The sequence below is a fragment of the Dermacentor andersoni genome, chromosome 6, assembly GCF_023375885.2.
Source record: "Dermacentor andersoni chromosome 6, qqDerAnde1_hic_scaffold, whole genome shotgun sequence".
NCBI lineage: Eukaryota > Metazoa > Arthropoda > Arachnida > Ixodida > Ixodidae > Dermacentor > Dermacentor andersoni.
The window spans coordinates 91,661,080-91,680,761 of record NC_092819.1 but is presented as its reverse complement, the minus strand read 5'-3'; the positions used below and the strand labels follow the sequence as shown (position 1 = coordinate 91,680,761).

At 46.5% G+C, this 19,682-nt stretch overlaps 1 protein-coding gene across 1 annotated transcript in view; it reads left to right on the top strand.

Moving 5' to 3' along the window:
• Positions 1 to 19,682, top strand: part of LOC126522582 (uncharacterized) — a 37,003-nt gene that overhangs the window by 4,513 nt on the left and 12,808 nt on the right. Inside the window, exons 2-9 of the mRNA XM_055066481.2 lie at positions 6,310 to 6,384; positions 7,073 to 7,162; positions 7,228 to 7,317; positions 8,409 to 8,492; positions 8,766 to 8,842; positions 11,095 to 11,228; positions 15,700 to 15,796; positions 17,656 to 17,766. Coding sequence (XP_054922456.2) covers positions 6,310 to 6,384; positions 7,073 to 7,162; positions 7,228 to 7,317; positions 8,409 to 8,492; positions 8,766 to 8,842; positions 11,095 to 11,228; positions 15,700 to 15,796; positions 17,656 to 17,766 — 758 coding nt within the window. The remainder of the gene's footprint in view (positions 1 to 6,309; positions 6,385 to 7,072; positions 7,163 to 7,227; positions 7,318 to 8,408; positions 8,493 to 8,765; positions 8,843 to 11,094; positions 11,229 to 15,699; positions 15,797 to 17,655; positions 17,767 to 19,682) is intronic.

Below are 19,682 nucleotides of genomic sequence, written 5' to 3'. Positions count from 1 at the left end.
ACAAGGGAGTGTATTAGCCCCTGCGTTTTTTAAACATCAATGACTTAAGAAGCATTAGTGATGCAGCCCAGTTCACAATTTTTGCTGATCAATCCGTTTCTTCCACTCGTATGACACAAGAAATTTACCACGCGCTACGCAACATATCCCTATGGTCTGAAACAAATACATTAGACATAAAGGACCAAATAAAACACACGCTGCTTTGTTTGCCCCTCTATGATGCTAGAGCGTAAAGTGGAGACGAAGATGTGTTGTATCTGACGTAAAAACACTGGGGTAAATTTTATTCGTCATTTGAAATGGAATGAGCCCATAGAGCATGTAACAGAAAACATGGCAGCTGCACAAGGCATACTTTGCAAATTACGAGGCACTGGTCCCTAAAAAATAAAGTTCTTGTTGTACAATGCAATATTCGGTGAATGGACGGATGGGAAAACTTTATTGAGAGTCCTGAGGTACGCCATTATCGCGCAGCGGGCCGCTCCCTCGTTGGGACGGGCAGGCCGCGGGCCTGGCCACCACATCGTGGCCTCTCTGGACGGCCCAGATTTGGTCCCCGTATATTCGATTTCCACGAAAATGACTGCAACCTAGTGTGGAGAATGGCATCTCAAAGTACATCTGTAAATTGTCTTTCCTACAAAAAAATGTTGCTCGAATTTCCTATGACGCTCACACTGGGCCTTCATTTTCGGTCTTTAATGTTGTCCCGTTTATTAGACTGCCTCACTTCAACCTCACAATAAGAATATATGTACAGAGCTTTGTAAAGTGATGTAATCTGCAGTTTTTCCAACCTAAGGTTGTAGCTTAACAAAAGTGCATTTATTAAAAACTCACTTACGCAGTACCCTTTTTCACGAACTCAAGGTCACAGCAGGCTACGGTGATGTATACCGATGTTGCTAAATTGCTTTATTTTTCAGAATGCAGACATACATACGACTTCTCGGCGAAACTTAAAGAACTTTGTATGTGCTGAATAGATGGGCATAAAGCCTGAATGCCAGCTTTTTCTTATATCGCTTTCTGTTAGATTCTGGACGCGATCTGTCTGATCTGCGTGGAAATCCTGAATTAACGTCCTGCTTTCAGTGCAATACGATGTGTTCCGCTATGTTATATGGTGCTTTTCAGACCATACTGGTTTTTTTATCAAGTAATGAGCGCAGCGAACGTTGCGTTTTTGCATAAAAGTTCCTACGCGAGGCGAGCATACTTTCTCTCCACTAACGGGAGCTTCAGATGACTAACAAATTTCTTTTTGTGCAGCGCCTGCCTCGTTGCATGCTTAATGCACGAAAAGCTGACACGAGAAATCATTGCGGCTGAAAATATTTTGCGATTACGTTTTGAGTGCATACGCACCCTATCTGCTAACCTTTCTGATAAGGATCTTAGGAGGGAACGATTTGCGCATGCGCGGTAGCTTTGTGCGCGCGTATAGAATCGTGCTCTGGAAAATAACATTTGTTGGCAGTTTGCGCTTTGTGTGTCTTGTCCTTTTGGTTGTCTGCGCTATACAACCCGAAGATATTGTATCGAACTTTGTTGCGCGGTAACCAGCGTACACGCGGCGTCCGTCCGGCGTCCGTTCTAATGCCCTTCTGTCTGCGCCAGCGCCGCGGTGCGTCCATTGCGGGCGCTGTATGAAACGCTCTCGAAGTGTTACGGGGGCGTTTCTATATAGTGCGCTCGCTAATCTCTAGCACGCGTCGAGGCGCCCTTCTGCAGGCGTTCGCTGTCGTCTGGAAGGCCCGTCGTTCGCTCTCGGCCCAGCATGCGATTGCTCCCGTAGGTCGGACACCGTTCGCGTATTGCATTACTTCACTGCTGTCAAGATGGACCAGGAACGATTGACAAGCTTACGTCTACGTCTGAATCAGTTGACGGAGCCAGAGATGAGATCACTCGCGAGCGAGAAGCAATCGTGGCTTCCTCCAGCACAGAAGATCGCGAGGAACGCCGCCCCGGCCACCGTAGTCGTGGAGGCTATGCGCCAAGTCGATTCGAACGACGAGCTTCAGCGACGCGTCGCGTGGCTCTATTGCTGGCTGCTCGCAGTGCGACGGCGCGTCGGTTCCTGGCGGATTTTTCACATCAAGAAGCCCGATGCCCTTCGCGACTACGACGCCGTTTTCGAGGTCTCTGCTTCGGAGTTGAAGACTCGTAACTGCGAAGTGGCGCTGGAGCGCGTGGTACAAGATGGCGACGCTTACGCGTGCCTTCTGACCAAGGACCAACGGTACCCGTCTCCGGAGCTGCAAGAGGTCTACTTGGTCACGTGGCGCGACAAGCCGCTTCTGGCCGTCAGTGCGCCGGGCTTGTTGCGACGCCGAGTGAACGAAGCTTTGGACGCGGCGCTCCCGGACGTTCCGGTCAGGATGCTGCCGGTCTGTCGCGAGCCCCTCGACACGGCGTTGCGGCAGGGCCTCGAACTGATCCGGGGCGCCCCACTGCGCCGTTTCGCGCAATCATCGTCGCCCCAGATCAGTGAGTCGCCGAAGCAGAGTGTGCCAAAGCTGTTCGCGTGAAACTCTGCACGATGCCGTCAACGCGGTCCGCGTACACTGTGAACTGTCCCACCGCAAACTTATGATCATGAGATTTTACCGTGCCAACTGTGTTTTGAGCATTTTATTTGGCAATCAAAGGAATAAAAGGAATGAGTGACGTTTCCGGTGGACGCCCTCGTAATGAAATCGGGCATTTGATTGCGATAGCAATTACGCGCTCCTTCCTTGATGGTCGAGAGACGGCGCGCTGTGCACGTTTTTGTTATCGCGTGAGTGTGAATTTCTGCTCTGGTTAGCTAATATGGATTAGTACTTACGTGCACAATCGAGGCGCGTTCAGGGGCGCATAGACAACCCGCGTGCCGATGCACCTGTGGTTCGAGGTCACGGGATCTGCCACGGAGCGAGAGCGATAAATTAAGATGACTGGTCTCTTGTTTGATAAGCATGTTATGCCTGCAAGGACGCGAGCTACGCGCTGTCCATACGGCGACAAAAAGGGAAAAAATGGCGGATTCCACTCACTGTGGGAATCGATGTAAGCGAAGTTTCGTACACTGTTTACTTTGATTGACGATAATTAGCGGTGACGTTATCGGTGGACGGGTAATTTCTTCAGCGTTCACTCTAATACGAGAGTGGTCAGTTGACGTCATGTATACACGTCAGCTTCCGTGCACCACTGCTGTTTCTCAGCGTGGTCCACAGAACACACAGGGAGGCGTGTTTGCTTGAGCCGCTGTTGTGAGCCATTGTTCGTGATCTGAGAAGGTTGAGCATTATCATTGCCTCGCATAGCATCGCCGTAAAAGTGTTGCTTTCGTTCAACGATGGGGCTGTACGTAATTTAATTATAACTGCATGTGCACGTGATATAGTACATTCGCCTTCTGCACCACGTTTCGCTAGGCAGCGAAGACGCTCCAGTTCCGCACGAGGCTTCTTTCGGGCCTGGGTGTCCTACGCGCTAAATGCACGTTTTGGAGCCATTTTGCTGGTGCGTGTTTGTATGTGCGTTCTTCTGCATACGTGGCCAGCATGCTGTTGAGACGCCAGCCCCAAGCGCTGTCTTAAGCCTTTGGACGAACGTAAGGCTTACACTATTACAGCCCAGCAGTTGCTGTGCTTATGACACAGCCCTTGCCAAACGCACAAGAGCCTCCCGCTGCACGTATGTTGGGACGAAAGGCAAAGAAAGCATAGCAGAGTGTCGGTGCAGACCAGTTGGTGATTCATGATTTAGGTAGTTGCCGCAAGAAACGCGAGTCTTGAAGAAAGGAACAGCACGAAGCGGTTTTCTTCAAGCGGATTTCTTCGTATCGTGTGTTCCTTGCGGTAACTTCCCGCATGACACAGTGCGCATTGACATCTCCGCAAAATATTACTTTTGTGTATTTCTGAAAGAGGCCAGTCAATGTGGAAAGCGAAATATTTGTAGGAGGTTGTGGACAAACAGTGACTATGGTGATATTTACTCGACCAAACCGAACTTCACATGCTGCGTATTCTGGGATGTCTGACGTTGCGGCACTTAACACTGACGGCAGGTCTCTTCAAGCAAAGATCATCGCCCTGCCTGGTCCTGAAGATCTAGATGACATATAAATAACGTAGTTAGCTAGTCTAAAAGCGTTGTATATACCGGCCTCTGTAACACATAACACTGGAAAGGAGAAATGGGCCACCAGTTTTTTTTTTTTTAATCCGCACACTTAGAGCGAAGGCTATTCGCGTTCCACTGGAATATGGCGACATTTTGATAGCAATTATTCATGCCCCGCCTGTGCAGTAGTTGATGTAGTGTTTTGCAATATCACTTGTTCCATCGCCAATACGGCCTTGATCTACGGGAGGTTAATAGCCTGTGGAATAGCGGCAACTATTGCTTTTAAAGCACAAAAAAAACATAGGTTTGACAAGTTCAGCAATACATAGACGCAGAGGCGTTCGTCTGTTTCATTACTGACTGGTTGCGGTGTGCTCTTATTCTGTCGTATGTTAGCCATGCGGTTGCTCTTCTGACGAGATCCCTCCTGAACTTCCTCTCGAGCTTGATCTTGGCTTGGTGATGCCCCAAAACTTTGCCCACGGTGTTGTGGTCCCCTTGCGAAACGACTATTCGACACGGACTAGGAGCACTGGATGTGTGCCAGTCTCTCTGTGCTCGTTTTCAGTTAACATCTTTGATGCCAGCTTGCGTGACTGAGTAAGAACCAGCAGGTGTCTTTGAAGCGTCTGTTGGTGTGTCTTTGACGTCAAACGTCTTTGACGCTAACTTGTGTACCTGTGCACGTGCCGCTTGGAATGTGTCGCCCTACAATCGCAAAAGGTACCCCTTACATTTCTCCGATGCTGATCTAAATCGAAGCCACGTGACAAGGACAACGCTTTAGCGAGCTGCACCACGAATGCACCGGGTATTTGCCACTCTTCAATGCACCTCTCGCCAACTTGGCTCACCGTGTGTGGGCCAGTGGGTACAGGAGCCATCTATGTAACAATTCTCAGCGTTCGCACGCACCGGCGATCCACGGTTCTGGTCTCGGAGGCCACGCGCGGGCTTCTCGGCAGCGCTACTAGATGGCGTAGCGTGTTTAGAGAGAAGCGCGAGAGGAGCCCGGCTGCCGCTTGACGCGTTTCTCGGCGTTCACCGCGCACCGGCGCGCCATGCATTTCGGAGGCCATGGGCATGCTTCCCGACGGTGCCGCTAGATGGCGCCGGGTGTTCTTAGGGAAGCGCGAGAGAGGAGTCCCGCTGCCTTACGCGCCTCGTACATAACGTTTCGACGTTGGAAATGAGTTGTCAATATATTGATTCATTGCTAAAGCATTACCGTCGACACTCGTGGTGAGATAGGTTCTGACGATTTTTTTCGTATGAGTACTTTGTTTTGCTTCTTCAATTGCAACCGTGTGATCAGCTGCGACTTGCGACTATTATACATGCATAACGGATGATGACAGCTGAAATTCGGCAATTACCCACAGATTCAGAGGTTTCAAACGCAGCATGATTCCATAGAACGCAAGCAATAGCATTTTTTAGCACTCAGACACTTGCTTCACGTTATTCCTCAAAATTTTCTAGTACTCGGCGCTCCTGAAAGTATTGTAATATTCTAGAAGACGCCCAAGGTCGCATGTTAACACGGCGCTGGCAAGTACGCGACCTTCATGCAGGTCCGCTACTACGCTTCCGCCCCTTGGTCTACCTCCGCAGTACTGATTTGTGCAAAACCCATGCAATAAGCCAGCAGTGTCAGGCTCGCCTGAACGAGCCTACGTTTACTTATGTAAGCCCCTTTAAACAGTCAATGTATCTATTAGACAACGTATTTTGTGAAAGGTCAGAACCCGGAGCGTTATGACGCTTTCAAATTGGTATCGTGAAAAAAGTGAAACGTGCATTTTGTGAGGCCTATGCAAATCCTCTGAAGGAAACAATTTCCTCATCATGGTTACACAGCCTCCGCGTGGTACAGTCAATTTTTTCGGGTTACACATGCCTTTTGAATAATAAAGGGTATTTAGACGGCTATTTTCAAAGCAAATGTTTTAACTTCGAAGTCGCTAAAATGTCGCTAACCGTATTCTCATGTTGCTAAAGAGTCACCTGCAGTTAAATTGAAAAATTTGTCGCTAGGCACACATGTGGCTAAATCTAGCGAAAAATTGCTAATATGGCAACCATGCCGATTCTACAAGCAGATTGGTGAAGATGTGGCTGTGGAACAAGTCAGCTGAGCAAACCTAATGTTCTTTTGCTCGTTTTTTTTTTCTTTTTCAGGGCAACCTGGTGACAAGCGTGAGAAGCGAGTGGCCCCCATGGGCGAGGAAGCGTCTCAGCCTGGCTCCTCAAAACGTACTTAGATCAATTATCATGCGTAGTACGTAATTAGGTAGATTAAAATTGCAGATAAAGTATTGTATTAAGCTTCATGCTCAAGTATGCTTTTCAGATGGCACAAATTCAGATAGAGGTCTTGAATGAAAAAGTGTCTTACCTTGCCGAGTAAAGTTTACTGCCTGGATTTTCTGAAATTGCGGGTCTCTAAACTGAATTGCTTCACTTGGGCCCAAATTCCTCTTTCGGATGGTATGGCCTTGCTTAAGTATAGGATCAAAGGATTAAAACCTAGTGGCTTGTTATGCATAAGGTGCTTCACTGCCTGGCTCTTCGTAAAATATATGGGGGCTGTAAAGTAAATTGTCAAATCTTGAAATTTGTGCCAGCTTCTGGTTGTAGTGTCTGATCACAAATGGGTGACATTCTCATGGAAGAAATTCCAGTAGATTATGCCTTACAGGAAGTTTCACAGCCTGGCTCACAGAGTGCGTGGAACTAGAGTCGAGAATTTTGTCTCGTGTGAACATATCTGCCAAAGTCTCTCTGCACATGGCATATCACGAATTGAAAATGCTGCCATGGAAGGAATTCCAGTGCATTGCACTCCTCGGGAAGCTTCGGAGCCTGGCTATTCAAACAGTATGCTGGGGCTGCATTTGAAAAGTTCGCATGTCGAAAGTGTTTTGACGAAATAACTTTGCAGAAAGCGTTCCATCGGATCACCATGCTGAAATGGAAGGGACGTTGCCTTATTCCCCTCTCTGTGAAGCTTCACAGTCTGGTTCTTCAGAAGGTATGCGGGAAGCGGGACTCGAAACAACCGTGTCTTGAATGTTTGCGCCTCAATGCTTCTTGCAGACAGCATGCCATGGGCCAACGGTTCGGCTGAGGCAAAGGTCGCAGCGGTTTCCATTACAGATGAAGCGTCGCAGCCCACCTGTTCTCAACGTACGTTAAAGCTCGACCATGAAAGCGTATTGACATTTCTGTCCTAAGCCTTGTCGCAGGTAGCTTGGTCTGGATTGATGGTTTCAATTTATAATTCACCATGTCACAAGACATGTGACAATATAAGAGTATCAGTATAGTATTCAACTGAGACAGTTGGTTCATAGCTAAAACTATTTTGGACACCTGAACTGGAAACGCGTACAAGTGTGTGTTTAGTTATGTCAAAATGCTACTTTTCCGCTATATACAATGATATACTCGCTCTTCTGTTTTGTCTGTGTTGTGATATGTCTGTGCGACCTTGTGAGACCTATCTTCATCTGATCGAACCAATGCTTCTCTAAAGGTGATAAAGTCGAAGAAGTTGAGGCTCTGTATTTCTGCCTCATTTTCTCCGTTTTTATTGACTACGCTTCATGCATTAGGCGATAGGAGGCTTTTAGTAAACAAAAATATAACTTTTGTAATTTACTGAATGACTCGATGGAAACAGAAGACATATTTGGAACATTCTGCAGTGATGGTTTCTCCGATTCTAATATATTTGGACCGCGCCCTCTTCACGCGTGATACATATCACACACGCGGCTTGTTCTTCGCGGGTGAAAAATCTTTCCTTCCCTCCTTACTACAGACAAATTTCTAATCCAGACAAATTCTGGGGCTTTTGTTTCTGCGAGCCACAACAGTTTCACGTTTCGCGGAGTTAAATTCTCATCAAACTTTATCTGCTTGTCTAAAATCCATGTGCTTGCATATACTTACTTACCAGTTATACCTTCGTAGATATCATAGCAAGTCTAGTGAGCAAACCAGGGGCTTTGTCCAGACGAGGAGAGATAATTCATATTTTGAACGTCATCTATGGGGCGCGCCCAGGTTGAGCTTCGTAGTTCGATCAACCACTTTGAAAATGACTAACCTAACCGCTACCTTTCACTTGGTTCCTTTCCTGAATGAGATCTAGGATCGCAACAGAGTATATATCTTTCCCTAGGCCGCTTCTCAGCTACGTGGTTCAGAAATTAGGCGGAAGTTAAGGTTTAAAAACTTGCACCTGAAGGTAGGTTCTGAAATGCCTATTGCAGGGAACATGCCGGGGTCCGAGGTTCAAGACTTCCCTGATGACACCCCTGTAGATGAAGAAATGTGTGACGTTGAAAGCCATCCAGGTACAGAATACATGACGCGTCATATTGGGGACAATTACTGCAAAAAAAAATTACTTGAGTTACGCACTGTTCAACTTGAAGAACTTGTCGAAATACTGATTGCTCAACAGTTACCGTAAGGGAAGCTACGTTCTAGTAATATTGTTTTGTGGTCGATCATTTCCGCCTTCTTGTGTGCGTCTGTAAACTCGCTGTCGCTCTCGGCGTGTTTATCCACAACAGATTAACAAAATTATGCGTGGCCTTGAATTATTATTTTTTTTTTTACCACAGGTTCGTCACATGAAAATCCCGCTAACGTCTTCGCCGTGGAATCTGAGGAAAGTGACTCTACTCTTCCGGAACCTCAGGTCAGTAATCACTCATCTGCAGTAAAAGAAAAACATTCCAGCATTCATCTATATGCATTCCAGCATGCATCTACGCAAACAGGCGCGCACCGCAAAGGCAAAAAAAAAATCACTAGAAACAGGTGCTCGCGACTATTGTGGCGCGTGTTTTTAGCGCATCCGTAAGTGACAATTAGGCACCTACCGGCCCCTAAACAACCTGTTTTTCATGTGGCTAGACTGATCGGTAATGGGGGCCTGTATTTTATTTGATGGGCCGATGTTTGTAGTTACTAAAGTTACCAGAACTTTAGTGAAAGTGAAAGAGAGTGAAAGACAAGGGCCAAAATGCAATAAAGTAATTCGCAAACCGTGTCCTGACCTAACGTTGACGTACACGCCCGACGATGTTGGCGGGAAATTCAAAAATAAAAATTTTACCGACATTCTCTCATCCAGTAATAAGCCTATTGCCGCGAAATTAGCTGGAGTGGGGCTTTTCAAGAACACTTTATGGATGTAAACTGCCTCAGTGCTTCTCTTCAGTGTCCCTCTAAGCAGCATTTCGTAACCTCACTCGAATACATAGCCTGCACTGCTGATTACGGCTTCCTGACAAAGGGTAGACAAATGGATCAGTTTGTAGATGTTCATAGCTAATGGTGCGCACAGAAGACACAGGAACAAGTCTGCGGATCACAGCTACTGTGAGAATTGGTTTAATGGACACTTTCATTGGTGTTTGAGAAAAATTTTGGGCCTGTTTGATTATCAGCCCCTGAAAGTTCCGGACTGCTTGGGACTGCTGTCCCGCATTCAATTTTCTCGAACAGATTTAGAAGCTCCGCCCACCAGTCCGAGAGCTGCCAGAATCGCGTTTGTTTTTCACGGACCGGAAGTCACGGAATGTGCACGGACTCTCGGAGCTGTCAGCAGATTTTCGCTTGCGCAAGCAGCTATCAGACGAGGGATATCATAAAAATATGCGTGCGGCGTTTGACACCACTTGTGAAACACGCCGCGTGCTTCTGCGTACTTTGCGCATTCCACACGGCAAATACTGTGCACTCAGCTATCGCTTCTGTTATATCGTTATATTGTGGGCCGTTGTGCTAGTTTTTCGCGAGTGTTCTAATTGGGTAGCTTTAGTCTTCGTGTTTTTCTTCATGTGTTTTCACGAAATCTATCATGCTCACTGCTATATGCGTAGTAAACCGGTAAATATCGCTTTTCAGATTAGGGAAGCTGGTGTGTGGGGAAGCGTACCATACTGAATGCGGCTATTTCACGCCGGTAGCCGGAGTGGCATAGCATCGGAGCTTCACCGATTTCTGTTGACACATGTGTTGATCCCTTCTGTTAAGCGTGAGCGTCTGCTTTTTGACGTGCAGAATCTGTAGACGGTGTACGCGCGTTCCGTCCCGGACAGGCGTCGGTAGTTTAATTATTAGACGGCTTCACAAGCTTTCAGGATATCGGCGGGTGCCTTCTGCATGAACAGCGACGTGGTACGACTGCGATGTTGCTTATATGTTCATGTGGGAATTCCGCTTAAATTTCACTGGCCATCGCGCAGTCGACAGGATTTGAACCTGTGCGGAGATATATACATATAATATATTGCAGAAGCGCAGGTACACGTTGAAAAGCAAGAACAAACCTTAGTTTCGACGTTTCAGTCACGGTCCGGATGAGCGCTTCTCCTAGCTGTAGTCTCTCTCCTTACTGAATTATTTTGCGCGACAATCTTCCATGTCACTCTTTTCTCTCTCCGCTAATGCGACGCGCACTTCACCTCCTTTCCACTTTTGCAGGATCGGAGCCGGGGTTTTTCGGGTGCTATCATCTGCCTGCGCTATACGCGCCTTGTGCCTCTGATGTCGCACTCGGTGTGTGACGTGGTAGCACTTGCACAAAATGCGAAGCGGTTTGACACACGTGGATAGACTTTTCTTTAGCAGGGGATAGTTTCATTTCCTTCACACGTGAATAGATGGTATCCAGAATAATCCGCCCCCCTCGAATACACCTTTCTCTCCATTTTTTTCCTTGGGATGCCACGATGCAGCGTAGAGGCCAAACTTCCTGCAATCTTACATTCTCGCCACTAGTTCCCTATGCTAAAATGGCCTTTCTACGTGAGCATAGTGTCACGTATTTAGTAAAAACGTTTGCCTGAATTGATTTAAGTCATATGTATTTGCGCAGGATAGGCTTTTGATTCTCTTGTAGGTCCTGTCTTGTACTAAGATGGTTCTTTTTTTTCTTCCCAGCAAATCTACGAATCCGCGGCTAAGGAGATAAGGGACTTTTTAAAATGTGTTTCCGACATAAATAGCGGATATGTAACCAGCAGGACCCTACATAAGAAGTGTCTTCAAATGCGCATCGAAATGGAAAAGTTCATGTAAGTTCATTTCCTGCCGTTCATTTCGATTTCTGTAATTTTTCGCGGACACGGAAACGCATGCATGTGAGCATCATTGCTGGGAGCCGCAAGCCAGAAGTTCACACCGTTCTTTAAAAAAAAAAGGGGGGGGGGGGGGAAAGTCCCGAATTTTTTTTATGCACCGACAGAAAGTCGTCCATAAGACAGCGCGCCGCTGTTAAACGGTAGTGATATCTGTATGCCTGTTCTGAAACATAGCACAGTCATCATCGTCATCAGTCTATTTGTCCACTGCAGGGCGAAGGCCTCTCCCTGCGATCTCCAATTACCCCTCTCCTGCGCCAACAGGTTCAGACTAGCACCCGCAAATTTACTAATTTCGTCGCACCACCTCGTTTTCTGCCGCCCTCTACAGCGCTTCCCTTCTCTTGGTACCCATTGTCACCCTAATGGTCCAACGGTTATCTAATCTGCTGCCTGGTGCACAGATGCTGAAACGTATGGCAGTGATCACCTACCTATTTATGTACAACTGAGGTGGTTTACAAGACTTCCAAGTTCTCATACGCGACGCACTGACTGGGATGCGTTTCAGAACAAGCTAGAAGAATCTTGCAACTGTGTAATTTCACCGAAAGAGATTGAAGAGCGCATTAGAGCAGCAATGCACGCAACAACACGCATCATCGAAACTTCAAATTCGAGAACATCCGTTGACGTTATATATGAAGAGCTGCGGGCAGTCCGACGTCGCGCCGAGAGGAAATACAGGCGAACTAAATTGATATCAGACTTGAGGACGTCACGCCGTGTGCAAAAGAAAATTCAAAGATACTTAGACAAGCTCGACAGACAACGTTGGAAGTAATTTTGCACCAGCCTGGACCCAAGAAAACCGTTGTCCACAATATGGCATGTTGTACGAGCACTACCATCTCCTCCACAACAGCTACGTCCCTTCCGAGCTTTGGATATCATCCAGACGCGCAGTGAGAAGAAAATCGCGGAAGATTTCTGCATACACCTCTCTGGATCTACAACATCGGTAGCTTCAGTGCTCAGGTGTGCTCCTCCAACAATGGACGATCGCCTCGACCTCCCATTCACGCTGCAAGAGCTACGTGCAGCGATTTCCTCCTCAAGACACTCAAGTGCGCCTGGTCCTGATGGCATTACCTATTCTACCTTGCGCCATCTAGGCCCTCGAGCGACTGAAGAGCTCCTGGCTTTATACAATCTTTCGTGGGCCTCGGGAACTGTGCCTGCACATTGGAAGACAAGCAAAATTGTGGCATTATTGAAACCAGGCCAGACACCCCATGCTATGCTTTCCTACAGACCTGTGGCGCTTGCCAGTTGCATAGGTAAAACCGTGGAACGCATGGTTTTGGCGCGCCTGGAGTGGTTTTTGGAGAAGCGTAATATATATCCAGATGCAATGACAGGTTTCCGAAAGGGTAGGTCGTCAATCGACAGCGTCATTGACCTAGTAACAACTGTTGAACATCAGAAACGTCGCCGTCGATTATCGGCTGCTGTCTTTCTAGATATCAAGGGTGCTTTTGACAACGTTCTCCATGATGCAATTTTAAATGCCCTAGAAGAATGTGGCGTCGGGGGACGTATGCATCAATGGATAGCCAGCTATCTTCAAGAGAGAACGATATTCATGACAACTCCAGACGGGGAAACAAAGAACCACCCCGTCTATCGTGGAGCGCCTCAAGGAGGTGTATTGAGCCCAACCTTATTTAATATCGTTCTCATCGGACTGGTCAAAGAACACGCAGGCGCAGTCTCGGTCTCTGTGTATGCAGACGACATCTGTATATGGACCACGAGCTTAACGCGCTTACAAGTGCAAACGAAGCTGCAGCGCGCGGTGTCAATAACGTCGACATACCTAAACAGTCGCGGACTGCAGCTCTCACCGGAAAAAAGTGCAACCATGGCATTTACACGGAAGTCAATGGCCTGCTACCCTGTTATGATTGATGGGAAGATTATACCTTCAGTAACCCACTACAAATTTCTCGGAGTCATCATCGACCGTGACTTATCTTGGTCGAAGCACCTCTCAGGATTAAGAAAAAAGCTAGACAGCTTTACCCAGATCATTCGACATATGTCTGGAAAATCATGGGGGCCATCCAAGTCATCTCTTCTGCAGCTCTACCAGGCACTTTTTGTTGGCTACTTCCGCTACAGTGCGCCTGTACTTTCTCGGGTTAGTACAACTGCTGTACGCACACTTGAAAGTGCTCAGGCTCGCGCACTGAGAATTTGCCTAGGACTACCACGATGTGCGTCTACTTGGGGCACTATTGCAGAAGCACGTGCGTGCCCAGCTCGAGTTTATCTGCAACATGAGCCATTGCGAGTGCATCTAAGGGTACTGACTAGACACAGGAACCATCCACTCACGAACGTCACAAGCGTACGGCCTGTGTCCGCCTACTCAGAAGCCGTGTTGTCGCAGCAAGACTTATTGCCGTCGGACTTCAAACCGTATGACATACCCGAAGTTCCACTCTGGACGATGGCAAAGCCAACGGTGAGGCTCTCAATCCCTGGAATAACGAAGAAGTCGAAGATGCCGCTTGCTGGCCTCAAGCATTTCGCGCTATCATACATTGCTTACATGTATGGATATTACGAACATATTTTTACAGATGGTTCTGTGACACAGACCTCTTCCGCGGCGGCCTACACTGTGCCAGGAATGCGGATCGCACAACGGTTCAAGATAGGACACAGGACGTCGTCTACAGCAGCTGAGTTGACCGGAGTTCGAGAAGCAGTTCGCTGCATACTGCAACAAAGTCTCGAGAAGTGGACAGTGTTCTGCGACTCAAAACCAGCACTGTAACTCATCAGCAATTATATGAGTGACAGAACCGCATATAGTCCTCTGGTTTATGACATCATGTATCTGCTTGCTGAGGCGTTTCATTCCGGACATACCATCGTGCTGCAGTGGATTCCTGGCCATTGTGGAATAGCTGGAAACGAACAGGCTGACGCAGAAGCAAAACAGGCGCACACTGACGGAACTATTATAAAAATTCATTTTTCCCGGTATGACATTAACGCCTTGCTCCATACCTCCCTTAAAACTTCTACGGCGCAACATTGGAACAACCCCGAACATCGACAAGAGCGCCTCCATAGACTTGACGCTGGATTACAATTCCGGCATCCACTTCGGTTGCGGAGAAGCCAGGAAACGCTCATTCATCGATTACGGCTGGGTGTGGCATACACCAACCGATACCTTCACAAGATTGGACAAACACGGGACCCTGAATGTAGCGTCTGTCACACTCTCGAGACAATAGCTCACGTACTTTGCGTGTGCCCTCAATATGTGGCTGAACGAAGAAAACTCAAATCTACAGTTGACAGCTTGGACTCCCGCCCCTCTTCAGAAGAAAAGCTTTTGGGCGCGTGGAGGAGTGTTGACTGTGCCCAACGTGCCATAAAAGCACTTTTGAACTTTTTAAGTGAGACTGGTTTAGACGATCGCCTCTAGAAGCTATGAGACGTGTAGTCAGTGCGAAATGTGTTTGCGCAAAAACTTTTTGTGGCAAGATTACTTTTTGTATGGACAAGATTACTCTTAGTGTATTGCGTCTCCAGTGCGCATCCGCATATTGGACAACGTGTATATAGTATCTCATTGTACCATATCTTAATCATCCGCCACCTACCTTTCCCTGTATTTCCCACTTCCCCATTCCCCAGTGAGGAGTAGCAGGCTAGAGACACGCTCTCCAGGCCGACCTCTCCTCCTTTCTCTCCATTAAAATCTACTCCTCCTCCTAATCTGCGCATTACATGGCCTGCCCAGCGCCATTTGTTTCTTTTGATGTCTCTTAGAATATCGTCTATACCCGTTTGCTCTCTGATCCAAACCGCACTCTTTCTGTCTCTTAAAGTTATGCCTAGAATTCTTCGCTCCATCACTCTTTGCGTGATACTTAACTTGTTCTCAAGCTTCTTTCTCAGTCTCCAAGTCTCTGCCCCATGTGTCAGCATCGGTAAAATGCACTGATTGTATATTTACCTTTTCAATGATAACTGTAAGTTCCCAGTCAGGAGCTCACTATTTCTTCCGTACGCGAACCAACCCATCTTTATTTTTCTGTGAATTGCCTTCTGATGGTCAGGGTTCCCTGTGATTAGTTGACCTAGGTAAACGTACTCCTTCACGCACACAGTCATAGCTACCTTAAATGTGTATAGATTAAAAATATTGTCGCTATCCATTGAGTAAAAGAAAAGACAAGAAACTATTGGCTTCTTACTGAAAACATAAAATCGGGTTCTTTCGCGTAAAAGGTTTTTTTCTTCTTTTACTTCAAGCTTTGCGCATGCTAACGGGGCCATCATGTACATGACATATTATGCTAGTTTTACGATACGCCTGTGTATCGGTTTAATTTAACATAACCTTTAGTAATCCAGTCATTTTTGTTATCTCTTCTAGTATGAGGGAAACTGACGAAGAGAGCAAGCGCACGTGGATGCGCGACTCACTACGCACAGCCCTCGCCGACAATTGTCCTCTGTTTGAGTGGATTCAGGTAAAAAAAAAAAAAAAAACTCTCGTGTACAAAAGTTGGCAACACAAGTCGTGTAATGTACTTTGACAAACGCTTTCTGATACCGATACAAGTGCAGCACCCCGGTCTTTACTGAAAGCAGGAACGTTCGTCTCTCTCTCTCTCTCTAATAATATGTATATGTATATGTATATGTATATATGTATGTATATGTATATGTATATGTGTGTATATGTATATGTATATTCGATCTGGCAATGCATTACGATATTCGCGAGAGGAAATCGCTTGGTGTAGGAGGAACAGTATTACGCGTGGTTTTGGAAGTGTTCTGAGCGCGCCGATAGCCCCGACATTTATTTTTGGGCGCGCGTTGTCAATAGTAGATTCGTGATGTTGTTACACCAGCATTAGTGAAATCGTTCGACTCCAGTTGAAATAACTTCGTGCGGTGTGTCACCTGCACTTTCTGGCGTTGTATCGTTACGATACGAGCCTCGTTATGCCCGCTTTTTTTGCGTGCTGATGATTTGCTGCTGCAACGCGTCTGTAAACAGCTTTGTCTACGAAAGTGGCGGTTCGGGCGAGTAGGTGTAGTGGTGACGTTTATGTGTGTAAAATTAGCGCGACTCGGAATGCGTGAAGGAAACGAGACAAACAGGAAGAAACGGAAGTCATTTGGGCGTCGAACTTTCAGCTGTTCATGTCGTGACACCTGTTGAAGTTTTTATTCCAAGCGAGAAATACAGACATAGCTATTATTACTCGTGCCGGCAGACCAAGAAATGTAAATTCTGCATGATCAAGTCATATATTCCGATCTTATATACTACGCCATCAGTTTGTTATTTCACGTGTGGGCTTATTAATGTCCGATAACAGCCCCTCTATTGCACACGGGGGCGAAGGAAAAGTTCTTCGAGCGAGAAGCAAGAAAATCTCCATCTGGTATGTTATCGTTATTGGTGTGCAGGGTCCATGTCTTGTGGCAAATATTGTAACGGGGTGCTGTCTCACTGACCGATTGCGCAAGCATATGCAATGTGTCCAAACCTTTTAAATCTACCAATATTTAAAAATATGCAAATGCTACGTTTATGGACAGAACCAAGGCAATGTTGTTTGTCGTCGCTCTGGGATACTCTGATTATTTGTTGCATTCCGCCTAATTGTACAATTAGTGGTAAATAATTAGGCAACTTCTCAAATATTATTATTGGACGAAACGTGAATGAGAAACTTGTATAGCAATACGAAGGACTCCCGCTACAGCTTTGTGTTGGGAAATACATGCTACAGAAGTGCCTGTTTTTTTTTGTTTTTTTTTTTTTCGAGCGTGAAAGAATTCCGTAAATACGCGCAAAGTGCCTCGAGCGGCCAGTCGCGTTCGTAGTTTGCCTCGGCGAGGCGGATACCCTGAATTGCCGTCTTTGCTGACCCGGACAGGTACGTCAGTGGACATTGAAATTTGTCTCTTCGATAGCGAGTCATGGCCCAGAACGCTTGCCTGGTTACTGGTCCCAGAAGCCCCGCCAGTCACGCTGCTCTCTTAGAAAACAAAAAAAAAAGCTTGATGTGCAGTTTTGGCAGGGCAATGCGGGAGAACGACGCGGCAGGGGCCGCCATTTGAAACGACACCACTTTAAATGTAGCTGAACAATGACGGGAATTAGACCCCGACCCGGACGTCCGACTCGTTCGTCGCCTGGCAAGCAACTGCGCGAGCTGTGGCCGCTGCTCATGCTCGGCGCACCTTCTTAATTTGCATCAGGGCGCTTATCGTTTTGAATGCTCCCCAGAAGGTAGCTAGCTGCATGATCCTGGATCATCCAGCATTTACAATTGCTAATTGTCCGCGATTTTTTATTTTTGTCTTGCAGAATATTGGAGAAATTCCTCCAGTAGAAAGAACACGGAGGGACTCGGAAAAAAAGAACACTACACCTGCGAGACGTAGCTCCGGGAACACAAGCAAAGACGAAAAGTTTCAGGTTGGTTTAAACGTATCGCCTTTCATATCATGGTGAGGGGTAAAGAATGTGCGTTTGACTGCGTTTCTATTTCATGTTGCCACGAAGCAGTTCTCTTTCAGTCGTAGGTGAAAAAAAGGGTGCTCGATATAACCAATGTGCAAGAGAAAGATGACGTAAATCAACGAAAGACGAACGGCGCAGGTCTTGTAACTGCCACGCTCTGTCCTTTTTGCGCGCAGTTGACTGATTGCTGTAACGCCGTACTGAAAAGTTGCGTGCGCACTGCAATAACTCCGTGTTTTCCGTACGATTATTATATGAAACGGACGGAATTTATATGGAATCCATATTGATTTACTAATATTAAAGCGGAAAGCCCATGGAATTATCGGAATCACATAGGAAACTTAAGCAGCAATGGTCTTTAATATTTCCCAGAATATTATTACCGGGAAGTTCGGCGCTGCTTTAGTTAAGATTTGTATAGTATACATCTTTCTGCCTTTGGCCTGAGACGTCCTTATGGGCATATTTTTCAAGTTCTTATCTTTCAGAAAGTTTAAGCAGTCGAAGTTTTCCAGACTAAGCCAATGGGTCTCTGCGTGCATGCATCATCATTGCGAGTTCTTGCACTTCAAACGTATTTCTGTTTCGTTGAAAATAATCAACTTGCGAAGTCGTTTGAAGCCAAAAGGACGAAGTTTTGGCAAATCCGTGTACCTCTCGTGATTGTAATGGTTCTTTAGTGCTGGATCTGTGATTGGAACAGAACCTTGTAGTCGTTGACAGGGAGAATAAATATCGTGGGCACGTAACGTGGCAATGCGTAAATAGGCAGTCAAGTATCGACGGCGCCTTAGTTCCGCAACCGGCTTACGAACGTTTAGACCGAATGGTGATACATGACCAGGAACAGACAGCCATAAGCGCGTGACCTTCTGGGGGCGACACCTATGCAAGACGGCAAGCAATAGCAGCAGAAAACTGAAAACTAAATATAAGCAAGCAGCAGCAAAAGCACAATACACTGCAAAGATGGTGGCCATTCTTACAGCCGTCTGGGATTAAAAGGAACTCGTAGGCGACATGAAGCAGGAAATAAGATAGCCACTGCAAAAAAGAATTGTTAGAGTGGAAAGAGACAAGAAGTGCGTAAGTGGTGGAACAAGGAAATAAAGCAGGCTATATAGAAGACCGTAAGCGGGCGTCTAGGGATCATTGGCAAGCTATGAAGTTGGAATTACATGTAGAATAGGTATTGCGTAGATTGAACAGGTGCTAGGAGAAGGAAACGGTAAAGAGTGACCGAATACGACAAAACAATCAAGTGAATGTTTGGTGCATGACATTCGCAAAAAAGACAAGAGTGTGCCAAGACTATTCTGCAATGATCTATGAGCACCGGGAGCTCCAACTTAAAATTCGCAAACGGCTGTAAGAGATCTAGACGGTAAGGTCTTCGAAGGAGACGACGGACTGCAGTGCATCAGGTGTTAGTTAGGGATGATTTGCAAGAAAGAGCGCATATAGTTCACACTCGAGTAGATCCAGAAACGCAGAAGCTTGAGATCAACGCTCGCCGTTGAAAGCTCTTATTGGGAAAAAATAGTAAATAAATGGCTTTAATAACACGGCTGCAGACCTGATAAAATCCCAATACAGCTAATCAAATAGCTGGCTCCAAAGAGCAAAGCTCTTCTTCCTAATGCCGTGGAGCAATTTATTAAAACGAAGAAAATTCCGTTTAGGTGACGTGAAAGCAGCATGACCCTTGTGTACAAAGGCAAAGGTGATAAGGTTAAGTCCAGCTCGTGCAGGCCAGTTACAGTAACATTGGCGATACGCATAATGACAATACGAGCCACAATATCAAAGCTCTCGAAGTGGGGTTGGAGAAAAATGATTTACTGCGGGAACCGTATAATGGCTTCAGA